The sequence below is a fragment of the Staurois parvus genome, unplaced genomic scaffold, assembly GCF_062004578.1.
Source record: "Staurois parvus isolate SC_StPar_1 unplaced genomic scaffold, SC_StPar_1.0 ptg000086l, whole genome shotgun sequence".
Classification (NCBI taxonomy): Eukaryota; Metazoa; Chordata; class Amphibia; order Anura; family Ranidae; genus Staurois; species Staurois parvus.
In genome coordinates this window covers 5512154-5525956 of record NW_028317882.1, presented here as the reverse complement: position 1 = coordinate 5525956, position 13803 = coordinate 5512154, and the positions used below count along the sequence as shown (strand labels likewise).

The following is a 13803-nucleotide window of genomic DNA, read 5'->3' as shown; positions in this document are numbered from 1 at the left end:
AGGATAGAGAGAAATAGAGATAGCAAGTGAGAATACTTTTTTAAAATTCTTTACTTTAGTTTTCAGCATACAATTAAATCAGAAGCTGGTTTTACATAGACATATTGTTTGCCGTTGCATAAAAAGGAGAGACGGGAGATTTACTAAAACTAGTGCACACAAAATCTAGTGCAACAGACAGCTTCTAGGTTTAAGTCAGAGGTTACACCGCGATTTGTGTGCTATTTCAGCGCAATTTCAGGTGCGATTTCTGAAGACTTTATTGCTACTTACTTGCAATTTGCAGTGCGATTTCCATTATATTCTATGTATGTAAAATCACAACAAAACTGCAGAAAAAGTAATACAAGAACTACGGTATGACCGGGCACTTATTGTCAAAGCTTAATTGAACAAGCTGAAGCTGATTGGTTACAATGCACAGCTGCACCAAATTATGTGTTTACCAGTTTTAGTAAATCTACCCCATTGCGTCCATATGATTCAAAAAGAATTGGCAATCATGAGCAGCTGCATAGAGGTAATTCCGGATTTAAGGAGTCAAGATACCTGTGAATGCATGAATTGACAAATTCGAGGTAGGGTTAGAGTGTAATTTTACCTAGAGCTGAATAATATGGCTTATGTAGTAGCTGTGTTAAGGAATGTCTGTATTATGAGTAAGGGACCAGGAGTAAGAATGGAAGAAGGGGGGGTAGAAATGTAGAGAGATAGTGAAAGTGATCATTACTCTGAATCTCCAAACAGTAATGCCTGTTCTTCAGTTGTAAATGTTAAGGCATCCTAGTAAAACCATGTGGATTTATGTTATCTTATGTTTGCTTTGGGCTGATAGAATCAGGTCTTCCATTTACTCTGCTTTACGGGCCCACAGGCAGATAGATGAGGATTGGGGCTCTTCCATTGGACAGGAATACACGATTTACCTATATTTAACAAATGTCGTAGAATGGATTCCTGATACTTCTACATAGGCAGGGAAGACAGGCATAGGGGAAAAAAGGCTGGGTCAGTGTCAGGAACCATGAACCAAGCGGAGACAGAAAGTGCAGTTAAAATCACAATTTTAATGAAATCGCAAAATTAACACAGTTCAGGAATGTAGACAAAACAGAAGCCAGGGTTTGGTTGCCAAAGCAGGTAATCAGACGAGCCAGAGTCAGGAAACCAGAAGTCAGCCTAGTCAGGAGCCAAAAAATCAGAAATGGCAATTGGAAGAGAAGTCATCTAGACTGAGTTTTACACAGGAATACAGGCAGTAACACTGGAGATCATAGACCACGCCAGCACAAGGAGGAAATTAGATTAGCTGCTAAAATAGCAAAAAAGGGCTGTCTGTAGGCTGGACTAATGAGGCAGGTAATGGTATCCAGGTGAGTCACTGTGGAGATGAGTGGCTGGTAAGTAAGAAAAGTAGCAGGAGCCCAGGCCTGACAGTCAGAATGAAGTTGAAAATCTGTGAATGTTTGAGAGATTTTTTACCTTTGACCAGAAGGGTCTAGAACATGGTCAGGCCAGAAAATGTGTAATAATGTGCCAGTGGCCTTCATACACCTCCATCAGGTATTGGACATTTCAGGAAAGAGTCTATAAAGAGTGTTTTGTACCAGCATGATAACATTTTATAGTTGGTTTCTTGGAGGCTAGTGGATATAAAGGACTTCAAGCAGAAGAGTATTATGTCATGTATTTGGGAAGCAGTGAAGTCCCGTTATATAACTTTTCCCCATTGGGAGAATGTATGGTGAGTTGTATGGTGCCTGCAAATCATCTCGGAGTCGAGAGAGGAGTGAGTATGCATAGATAAGTGAGTTATGGAAGTGACCTGTTGAGTTGCATATTAATTTGATTCAGAGCCATCTTCAAGATTGATTGGACCCTGGGCAAACATTTTTTTGGGGGGCCCCTAGTTGAGACATACAGTTAGCACCTATACTCAAAATCAGTTTGCTGCAGCAGATCAGGCAGTAATTGGTTGCCAGAAGTTACAGCATATCATTATTACTCACTGATTCCTAGAGGTTACAGCACACATTATGGCTCACTGATCAGTTGCTAGAGCTTACAACACATCATTTCTGCTTGCTGATTGGTTGTTAGAGGTTACTGGACATCATTACTGCTCACTAATTAATTGCTAGAGGGTACTGCACATCCTTACTGCTCTCCCATTGGTTCTTAGAGGTTACTGCACATCATTATTACTCGCTGATTGGTTGCTAGAGGTTACTGCACATCATTACTGTGAATTGATTGGTTGCTAGCGGTTACTGCACATCATTACAGCTCACTGATTCGTTGCTAGAGGTTACAGCACACAATCTCCTCCCTTCCTGCACACCACAGACTGCAGAGGGGACAAGACCCACCAACAGACAGAAAATTCTAAAACTTGTTATTAGCAATCAGTATAGCAGAGAAACCACAACTATGAAGGTTAACTGAGTGCAGGTAGGAACAGAGCCCAATGTGAGCAGCATCTCTGAAGATGGGTTGCCAGGGTATATAAAGAGTGCAGGGTTGAAGGGGGCACTACGTACAGACTGCAGGGTTGAGGGGTGTGCTATGCACGGAGTTCAGGGGTGAACAGTGTACGGAGTGCAGGATTCAGGGGTGCCCTGTGCATGGAAGATAGGGATGGGGGGTGCACTATGTATGGAGTTCAGGGTTGAGGGGTGCTCTGTATACAAGGTGCATTATGCACGGAGTGCAGGGTTGAGGGGTGAGTTATGTACAGAGCGCACGTTCTATGTATGGAGTGCAGGTTTGAGGGGTGCACTGCATACAGAGTTTGGATTACACTGTGTATGAAGTGCAGGGTTGAGGGGTGCGCTGTGTACGGATTGCAGGATTGAGGGGTGCGCTGTGTACAGAGTGCAGGGTTGAGGGGCGTGCTGTGTACATCCAAGTTCTCTCCCCTCCCCCCTCCACAAGTGCAAAGCTGTCTTGCTAACAGGTTTAATTTCAGAGCTCACCCAACGAAAACACACACACAGACAGAGACACACGCACGCGCACACACATACACACTCAGAATTACATACACTCAGACATACGCACACACAGATACACTCAGACACATACACACACACACCTACAATCAGAAACACACAGATACACACACACACACACACACACAGGCAGACACACACACACAGATACATATACACACACTCAGACACACATACACACTCAAATACATACACACACTCAGACTAACACATTCAGATACACATACACACACATAAGCACATTCAGACACCCTCAGACATACACAGACACATACACACACATGCATACATACACTCAGAAACACACATACAACACACGCAGACACACACACACCCAGACACATGCACACACACACTCGGACACATACACGCTCAGACACATACACACGCTCAGATACATACACACACACACTTTCAGACACACGCACACACATGCACACAATTTTCACAATGGGGCTGCAGAGGAATACTTAGTGTGTCCGTGCATGCTGTCAGTGAGGAGCGCTTCTGCCTGTGTGGAGTCCCCACCCCCTCCCTCCTCTGCTCTCCTATGGAGATTGTCGTGTAGAGCAGGGCGGTTTCTGAGCATCCACGGGGAGAGCTCTTTACAAGTTGCAATTTATACAGAAGTGAGCAGTGCAGGAGGTGGTGGGGTAGTGGAAGGCTGAAAAAACAAAAAAAACCCTGGCGGGCAGCGTGGGCTCAAGGGGCAACTGCTTTGGGCCCCACAACAATGACTGGGCCCTGGGCAGCTGCCCCTTTTGCCCCATGTTAAAGACCTCCCTGCTTTCATTGTAGTTAAGTTTCTGGAGAAGGCTGAGGGTTTTGGGAAGTAAGATATGTAAGGAAGAAGGGAGTTTAGGGTAGGGTTCAAGGACCAGAGGTCAGGGCTATGAAAATGAGAAGCCTGCTAAGTATTGTTCTCTAGAGGTTACGTAATGGGCTATTTAGGGAGCCTAAGGGGAAGGTTGGGTTGCCTTCCTTATGAATAACTGTGATATGTGCACTTAGGGAATCTCTGGAAAAATGGGAACTTTGGGTTAGGAAATAGAAGGTGGTTGTGAGGCGGGGGAGGAGCTGTGGGAGAAACATTTTATAGTACTGAATTGTTAAGCTGTCAGGGAGTGAAGATTTACCAAGTTTCATGGAAGTGATTTTTAGACCATAGCTCCTGAGACATAATCAGAATGTTTAGAGATAAAATAGAGTTCGTGTCTAGTTGAGAGAGGTTTGATGAGGCATTGTATGTCATGATTCTGTTTACTAATTCCAGAGAAGATTGAGCTGAAGGTTCTGTATTTATGTTATAAAGAGAGGAGTAGAAAGAACCAAATACAGCTCTGCTCAAAAGTTTGCATACCTTGGCAGAAATTGTGAAATTTTGGCATTGATATTGAAAATATCACTGAGCATGCCAAAAAACTCTTTTATTTAAGGATAGTGATCATGTGAAGCCATTTTTTGTCACAAAGTTGTTTGGCTCCTTTTTTAAATCATGATAACAGAAATCGCCCAAATGGCCCTAATCAAAAGTTTACATACCCTGGAATGTTTGGCCTTGGTACAGACACACAAGGTGACACACAGGTTAAAATGGCAATTAAAAGTTAATTTCCCACATCTGTGACTTTTTAAAATGCGATTACTGTCGGTGCATAAATAGTTTGAGTTTGTTAGCTCTTATGTGGATACACTGAGGCTAGATATTGAACCATGGGGAGCAGAAATGATTTGTCAAGACCTGCATAACGAGGTAATGGAACTTTATAAAAATAGAAAAGGATATACAAAGATATCCAAAGCCTTGAATATACCAGTCAGAACTGTTCAATCACTTATTAAGAAGTGGAAAATTCAGGGATCTCTTGATACCAAGCCACGGTCAGGTAGACCATGAAAAATTCCAACCACAGGTAACCTTGGGAGAACTACAGGCTGCTCTGTAAAAAGTGGTTGTTTCAAGGAACAATACTTGAACAAAAACAAACTGCATGGTGAAGTTGCCAAAAAGAAACCTTTACTGTACCAATGCCACAAAAAATCCAGGATACAATATGCCAGCAACACCTTCACAGCTTCTGGCACACTGTAACCTGGATTGACAAGACCAAAATAGAGCTTTATGGTCAACAAGACCCATAGTGACAAACATACTGTCCCCACTGTCAGGGCTGCAGTTAGCAACCACGCGGCCCCATACAGCCAACCTGACAGGGCCCCTCCCCTTCAAAAAAACACTGTTTACTATACTTATGAACTACAGTTATGAACACAGCGACTGATCGGTACTGATCGCTCATTGTATTAATTCAGGAATGGAAGGGGCTGGTAAATGTGACATTGTGCCGCGGCTTCTACTGCGCATGCACGAACTCGAACGCCGCGGCCGGCCCGGACCTAGTGCCCGTGTCCCTGCACAGGGCGGTGCACTGCGCCTGCGCCGGGACCATCGCGGCGGGGATCGGAGAGATCCCTGACACATATGGTGCAAAAGAAGGGTGATGTGAGGCAATTACTGGAACTGATCCCCTGTATGGCTCTCTCTGCAGCAGCTGAAAGCTGACAGGAGGGAAAGGAGAAGAAGTCAGCCTTCAGCTGCTGCAGAAAGAGCCATACAGGAGATTGGTTCCAGTAATTGCCTGTCCGCTGTTCCGATCACCCTCCCTGCCCACATCTTGCCATCAAATTGATGGCAAGGTGAATGCAGCATGTTGCAGCACACAATTTGCATTCTTCTTCACGAAGGCTTCTGCTGTTGAACTTTCCAACAGGCCAAGTTGACCTTGCAGTGGTTACAGCAGATAAAGGTGAAGGTTTTTGAGTGTTCATCACAGTCTCCTGGCCTTAATATCACTCTGCGGAGATCTCATATGTTTGATTCATGCAAGATGACCAAAGGCTTTCCATGACTTGGAGGCATTTTGCCAAGACGAATGGGCAGCTATACCACCTGCAAGAATTCGGGGCCTCATAGACAACTATTAAAAGCAACTGCATGCTGTCATTGATGCGAATAGGGAAATACACAGTATTACGAACTAAGGGTATGCAGATTTTTGAACAGGGGTCATTTCATTTGTTTACTTGTTGCCATGTTTTGTTTTATGATTGTGCCATTTTGTTATGACCTACAGTTGAATATGAATCCCATAAGAAATAAAAAGAAATGTGTTTTGCCTGCTCACTCATGTTTTCTTTAAAAATGGTACATGCTGTATATTACCAATTCTCCAAGGGTATGCAAATTTTTGAGCAGAACTATATAGTAGAAATAACCAAATATTGGTGATTTTGCCAGGGTGGGAGGTGGTTCCCCTTTGGGATGAGGATATTGAGGGAATATATGAAAGTGCACATTGATCCTTTAAGGCGTTTCCTAAGAGACAACTGCATTTATCTCTGGACTCCAAAAAGTTCTTACGGCATTGGGTAAGATCTTTAGCTTTAAATGTATATAGTTCTAATAGCTGATGTCTTAAGGATGAAAGGCTTTTCTGTACATCTGACTATAAGGTTTGTTTATTATTTCAAGATTGTTGATGTCAGTAAGGATCTGTACAATCTTGGAAGGGTTTATGGGCCACCCAGAGAAGCATAGGGTCACAATTTTCAAAAGAGGTAATGGAAAAATTGGCATTCAGTTTACTGAAAGATCAGCCAGGGTTTTAGATCATGTAGGAGGCTGACATTTCGGCACCAATGCCACGCTCTATGGCTTTTGTCCAAGGATAGGCCAATTTGTAGGTAGCTGGGGTGCTTCTGCAGGTATGTGGCAGTGCCAATCATTCTTAATGGTACCTCCATGAGCTTTGTTAACATGTGTCAAAACGTATAGTAACATGGTGCCGAGCGCTTTGTTGTGGTGTGGTGCAATTTTTAAAAAGGGTCATGCTCTTCTTTTGTTCAATTTTCATGCATAGGGCAGCCAACTGAAATGCAGGTGCTGGCCTAAGCATGATGTGCAGAATCACACCTAAATAAGGGTGAACAGAGCCTAAGACTAAAACGTATTCAGTCTACATTGATATTAAATCAATATTTCTTTGTATCTTGAACACTTCTTCTGGGAGTTGTGGTTGGAATTTTTCATGGTCTACCTGACCGTGGCTTGGTATCAAGAGATCCCTGAATTTTCCACTTCTTAATAAGTGATTGAACAGTTCTGACTGGTATATTCAAGGCTTTGGATATCTTTTTATATCCTTTTCTATTTTTATAAAGTTCCATTACCTCGTTATGCAGGTCTTTTGACAAATCATTTCTGCTCCCCATGGTTCAATATCTAGCCTCAGTGTATCCACATAAGAGCTAACAACTTCTAGAATAAATCAAACTAAAGTATCTGTTACATATAATCCCTTTTAGAAATAACAAACTGGTATTGAGAATTCATCAGATGCCCTGAGGTATGCTTTTTAAGCGTGCTTCTCATGTTCCAGGTAATTAATACTTGAAGCTATTTAGATTTTTATTAGCCCCTCATTTATCCATTCAGGAATAGTAATGTGGAGACTCTGGGCTCTTTAAACTGCACTGATGCAGGTAGGGCTTCATCAGTTTTAAAATGGCCCTGTACATCTATCCTAAGACACAACCATTGTACAGCGCTACTAAGCAGGAAGCACTGATCACTTTCGCATCTTTTTTTTTTTAAATTAAAAGACTTGGGTTTTCTGTAAAATAACATATATTTTATTATTCCAAAATCATTTTTATGCATGTTGTTTGAGGTGAATTTTTGTATTGTATACATTTTAGAAAAAGCTATTGAAATCATTATATATTTACTAACTTTTAACTTTAGACCACCAAATCTTTCTTGCCTGCAATGATGAGAAAAAATCGAGGACACATAGCTACTGTGGCTTCTGTTTGTGGTCATGTTGGGATAACATATTTAGTAGACTACTGGTAAGTGATCCTTTCTTGCAAGAGGATGTCTGCTCGGGTCAAGGAAAGCATAGATTGCCTGGTCTTTTGGGGACCCTTTCGGCTGTCCATGCATGGCACAGATGATGGTCATTCATAATCCAAAGGGCAAATCATTTAATTAAAAGAGTAAACTAGAATTTATAATAAAACTTTTTTAAATTTTGAATATAGTGGGAAAGGATTAGAAGCCTTGCCATGATTATTTTCTCTTGTTTCTCAAAGTGGAAGTGAGGAGGAAACTTCCAGCAGTGAAATTTAAAAGCACTTTTTTAACACTTACCCACTCTATGCAAAGCTAAAAGATTTGGATGGAGTTCAAAAGCATTTTTTTTAAATTTGCCCACAGGCAGGGTAGCTGAAGCTGCAGTACTCAATATTAATTTGAAACCATTCCCTGAAGTACTTCTGTTTTTCCAAAAGATGTTCTCAGTCTTCTAGGTTGAATGATGCCCAGATTTATTAAATCTGGAAGACAGAGAACATATTATGAATGAATGACCATCATTATGGCCCTCCGCCTAAGCACATCACTACAGTTTATTAAAATGGTATTAAGCACTTATGGACAGCCTTATAGTGGTTTTACTGCTACAGGGTGGCTCCCCTGTTCAAAATCACGTATATATACAGTGGGGATCGAAAGTTTGGGCACCCCAGCTAAAAATTTGTATTAATGTGCATAAAGAAGCCAAGGAAAGATGGAAAAATCTCCAAAAGGCATCAAATTACAGATTAGACATTCTTATAATATGTCAACAAAAGTTAGATTTTATTTCCATCATTTACACTTTCAAAATAACAGAAAACAAAAAAATGGCATCTGCAAAAGTTTGGGCACCCTGCAGAGTTAATATCTTGTACTGCCCCCTTTGGCAAGTATCACAGCTTGTAAACGCTTTTTGTAGCCAGCCAAGAGTCTTTCAATTCTTGTTTGAGGGATCTTTGCCCATTCTTCCTTACAAAAGTCTTCCAGTTCTTTGAAATTTCTGGGCTGTCTGTCACGCACTGCTCTTTTAAGGTCTATCCATAGATTTTCAATTCTGTTGAGGTGAGGAGATTGTGAAGGCCATGGTAAAACCTTCAGTTTACGCCTCTTGATGTAATCCCCCCGTGGATTTCGAGGTGTGTTTAGGATCATTATCCATTTGTAGAAGCCATCCTCTCTTTAACTTCAGCTTTTTCACAGATGGCATCAAGTTACCATCCAAAATTTGCTGAAATTTTATTGAATCCTTTTTGCCTTCTGCTCGTGAGATGTTCCCTGTGCCACTGGCTGCAACACAACCCCAAAGCATGATTGATCCAACCCCATGCTTAACAGTTGGACAGAGGTTCTTTTCATTAAATTCTGTGCCCCTTCTTCTCCAAACGTACCTTTGCTCCTTCTGGCCAAAAAGTTCAATTTTAACCTAATCGGTCCACAGAACTTGTTTCCAAAATGCATCAGGCTTGTCTATATGTTCATTTGCAAAGTTCAAACGATGATTTTTGTGGTGAGGACGTAGAAGAGGTTTTCTTCTGATGACTCTTCCATGAAGACCATATTTGTACAAGTATCTCTTTATAGTGGAATAGTGTACCACAACTCCAGTGTCTGCCAGATCTTTCTGGAGGGATCGTGCAGTCAAACGTGGGTTTAAATAGTTTTTCTCACAATCCTGCGTGCTGTTCTGTCTGATATTTTTCTTGGTCTTCCAGATCTTGCTTTAACTTCCACTGTTCCTGATGACTGCAATTTCTTAATTACGTTCCGAACAGACGATATTGACATCTGAAAACGCTTTGCTATCTTCTTATAGCCTTCTCCAGCTTTGTGAGCGTCAACTATTTTCAGTTTCAGTTTCTAGACAACTGCTTAGAAGAACCCATGGTGCTGATTGTTGGGGCAAGGTCAGATGAGTCTGGGCATTTAAAACCTTTGAGATTGACATAACCTGGTCTTCCCAAACGATGATTGAGAATAATCCATGACACTGGCAGGTCTCAGCTTTGCAAAGGGGGCAATGCATGCTATAAATTCTGCAGGGTGCCCAAACTTTTGCAGACGCCTTTTTTTGTTTTCTGTTATTTTGAAAGTGTAAATGATGGAAATAAAATCTAACTTTTGTTGACATATTATAAGAATGTCTAATCTGTAATTTGATGCCTTTTGGAGATTTTTCCATCTTTCCTTGGCTTCTTTATGCACATTAATACAAATTTTTAGCTGGGGTGCCCAAACTTTACATCCCCATATATATGAGATTTTGCCTTTTTCGCCTCACAGGGGCACTCGCTCACTGCCAGCACTGTGAACTGTCACAGCAAAAGTCGATCTGCGAGTCCCGGCAAAAAGATGTTTGCTGGCACCCACCGGTCGGTGGGCAGGGAGGAACAACAGAGCTCTGCCTATGTTTACACAGGCAGAGTTCTGTACTGACAGGGGAGAGTGATTGATCTCATGTCCCTGCAGATCTGGGAACATGATCCATCACTTCCCCTTGTACCGGCACCACCTAGTGTACACCAAGCACATAGCCAGGCACACACTTCACCCTTTGATCACCCTAGATGTTAACCCCTTCCCAGTCAGTGTCATTAGTACAGTGATCAGTGTATATTTTTAGCATAATATAGTGTCACTGTTTCCCACAAAGTGTCGGTTAGTGTAAAAATGTCCATCACGATATCGCAGTCCTACAATAAGTCGCTGATCACTGCCATTACTAGTATAAAATTTTTTTTTAAAAATCCTAGTATATGTTCCATAGTTTGTAGACGCTATATTTTTTCGCAAACTAATCAATATACACCTATTGAGATTTTTTTCTACCAAAAATATGTAGCAGAATACATTTTGGCCTAAATTAATGAAGAAATTAGATTTTTAATTTTTTCTATTGGATATGTTTTATAGTAGAAAATACATTTTTTTTTTCAAAACAGTAAAAACCACTAAGGTGATCAAATACCACCAAAAGAAAGCTCTATTTGTCGGAAAAAAAAAGTACACATTTCATTTGGGTACAGCATTGCAGGACTGTGCAATTGTCAGTTAAAGTAACGCAGCGCCATATTGCAAAAAATGGCCTGGTCAGGAAGGGGGGGTAAATCTTCTGGAGCTGAAGTGGTTAAAGGCAGTACTAATGTCATCAACACTATTATTTTTTTCAAATGTTTGTAAATACAAATAGTTTTTTATTGTATGTTTGGTTTTAGTGCCAGTAAATTTGGAGCTGTTGGTTTCCATGAGTGTATGACTACAGAGCTTGCTGCTCTCGGAAAAGATGGAATTAAAACCTCTTGTTTATGTCCTGTGTTCGTGAACACAGGATTTGTCCAAAAGCCAAGCACAAGGTGAGAATCCTGATGTTGTCATATAAAGTGCATACAGGAGGGGGGAGGAGCCTGAGTATGGCGGCAGTGGCGGAGGGCTTGATGTAGGAGCTCACTGCTAAGCTCCTCTACTAACCTCCCCAGGGGCCCTCTATATGGAATGAGAGCCGTGTCGAGACCTACCTGAGTGCCGGGGGGAGAGCGGGAGACCGGCCCACCTGGAGTCCGGCGAGTCAGAAAGCTGGGTTGCCAGGGGACGGGAGAGCAGCATGGCCACGTGTCTAGCCGCAAAGGAGCACTGGGAGCGGAGGAAGCCGGCCGGCGAGAAGAGAGGAAGGCGGCTGTCTGCTCCCGGCTTTCTGCTCCCTAGTCTGCTCCCTGGCTGGCAGTGTATAGTGGTGAGGATGTGGACACTGGCTTTTTTTTTTTGGAAGACCCCTATGGAAGCAGGAGAAGTAGCCCTGTGGAGTCCCCCCCAGGGAAAGAACTATACAGAGGAGCTGGACACCTGAAGCCCCCACCTGCCTTGCAGCAAGGGACAAGAGACGTGGGTGAGTGAGACTGAATGGAACTTTTACACCCTAAATGTCCCAATCTGCTGTTAAGGAGAGCAGGGGGGAGAGGAAGGAGTCCCAGGGGCTTTGAAATAGATGAAGAGGAGGAAAAGGAAGAGAAGAAGATTAAGCAACTTAAAAGAGGAAGAAAATTGGTCACTATTTGGGCTAAACTGGGACTGTTCTATTTGTGTGAATCATCTGTCTCTACAAGAGAGTATAGAGGAGAATAAGGCCCATGGAAGCAATGAAGAACAAAAGTAGTAAAAGAAGTGGGCCTAAAGGGTCCCAAACGGGAACGATTAAACAATATACATCCCAGGAAAAAGTGACTCCAGAAAGATCCCAAGGCATAAACGGAAGGGGTGAAGGGGATATCAGTCTGGAAAGCAGCCCTAGACTATCGTTGGGTCTAAATGTTGGTAGTCAACAAACAATAGGAACCATGGAGATGAGACGGAGAGAAAGTGAACTACAAGTACCGAATAAAAAAGAAATGGCAGAGATGTTTAAAGAACTAGAGAAGACAATAAAGCAAGAAATGGCAACTATCCGAAATTATTTGGGGCAGTTGTTGGTGAGAGTGGAAGAAACGGAGGAGAAATTTAAAAATCAGGCCCAAAGCATTTCGGAATTAGAAAAGAAAATAAAGAATATGGGGAAAATTTAGAAAAAATTGATATAAGAGATGGAGGTACAAGAAAATTGGGACAGGAGGAGTAACCTTAGGATAAGGGGAGTCCCAGAGAATGCTAAAGGGGAAACACTGTAAGAATTAGTAGGTAAAATCTTAAACTCCATAATGGACAGACCTGCCCTAGAGTTGACTGATCTGGAAGATATCGTGAGAATAGGAAAGAGCCAACAAGGCACGGGGAAGGAAAAACCAAGGGACATAATTGTTAAATTTAACAAACATGGGGATAAAGAAGCAATTTGGAGGAAGATCAAAGGAAAAACATCAATTAGATATGGAGAAATTGATATTCAGATATTTGCAGATCTTACACCGGAGACTTTGTGGAGAAGGAGATCCCTGAAACCCCTTTTTAGAGCAGACGAGGAAAAAGAATGTGTTTTATAGATGGGGGACCCCAGCGTGCCTAATTGGATGGAAAGATGGAGTTACAGCTTATTTGAGATTTCCGGAAGACTTGAGAGATTTTTGTGAAAAACTTGAGTTGCAAAGAATGGAGATTGCCGGATGGGAGGAAGAGGAGAGAGAAATAGGAGTGATAAGACAAGAGGACTGGCAGTCTGTCAGAGGGAGGAATTAGGGGGGGGGGGGGGGGGAGAGGGGAGAGGGTTTTTTTTTTTGTTTTTTTTCCCTCTCCCTCCTCCTTCCTCTCTCTATCTCTTCCTCGCCCATTTTCCTTCCTCATAGTATGTTACCTAGAGTTCTGTTTCAGGGGGCATGTGAAATTTTAAAGAGTTAATTAAAAGTTAGAGGGTACTTGGGAGGTGGGAGGGAGGAGGAGCTGTCCATGGGCGGAGTTTGACCCCAAGTGTTAAATCGTAGGTGGAGATCTTGGCCCACAAATGATTAATGGGTATATTAGTAGCCTAAAAATGGGAAGGGGGGAGGGGGCGGTTGGGGGGATGGGATGGGGGGGGGTATTAGGGTTAACACTCTGCAGGATTGAGGGAGGTACAAAAGCAAGGGAAAAGAGGAGGAGGGATGGATTGGAAGAGGAGTGATATAAGAAGGATGGAAGAACTACAAGTTATCACTTATAATGTAAAGGGGTTGAATTGTCCTGGGAAGAGATTTAGGTTATTTAAAGAACCTCACCATAGAGCATCTTCAGTGTTTTTTTTTGCAAGAGACACATTTTGAGATGGAATCTAAGGTTAAGTTAAAATCTAAATATTATCCAACATGGTATTATGCAGATTCCCCGATTAGGAGAGCAAAAGGGGTGGCAATAGGATTTGAAAAAAATATAAGGTTTGAGTTGGAGGATAGAAAGGTGGACCCAGAGGGGAGATAT

At 42.1% G+C, this 13803-nt stretch overlaps 1 protein-coding gene across 1 annotated transcript in view; it reads left to right on the top strand.

Annotated features, from left to right (window-relative positions):
• LOC149468487 (17-beta-hydroxysteroid dehydrogenase 13-like) overlaps positions 1–13803 on the top strand; it is a 51383-nt gene that overhangs the window by 29366 nt on the left and 8214 nt on the right. The window contains exons 4-5 of the mRNA XM_089669996.1: positions 7816–7922; positions 11142–11279. Of these exons, the coding sequence (XP_089526122.1) occupies positions 7816–7922; positions 11142–11279 (245 nt within the window). The remainder of the gene's footprint in view (positions 1–7815; positions 7923–11141; positions 11280–13803) is intronic.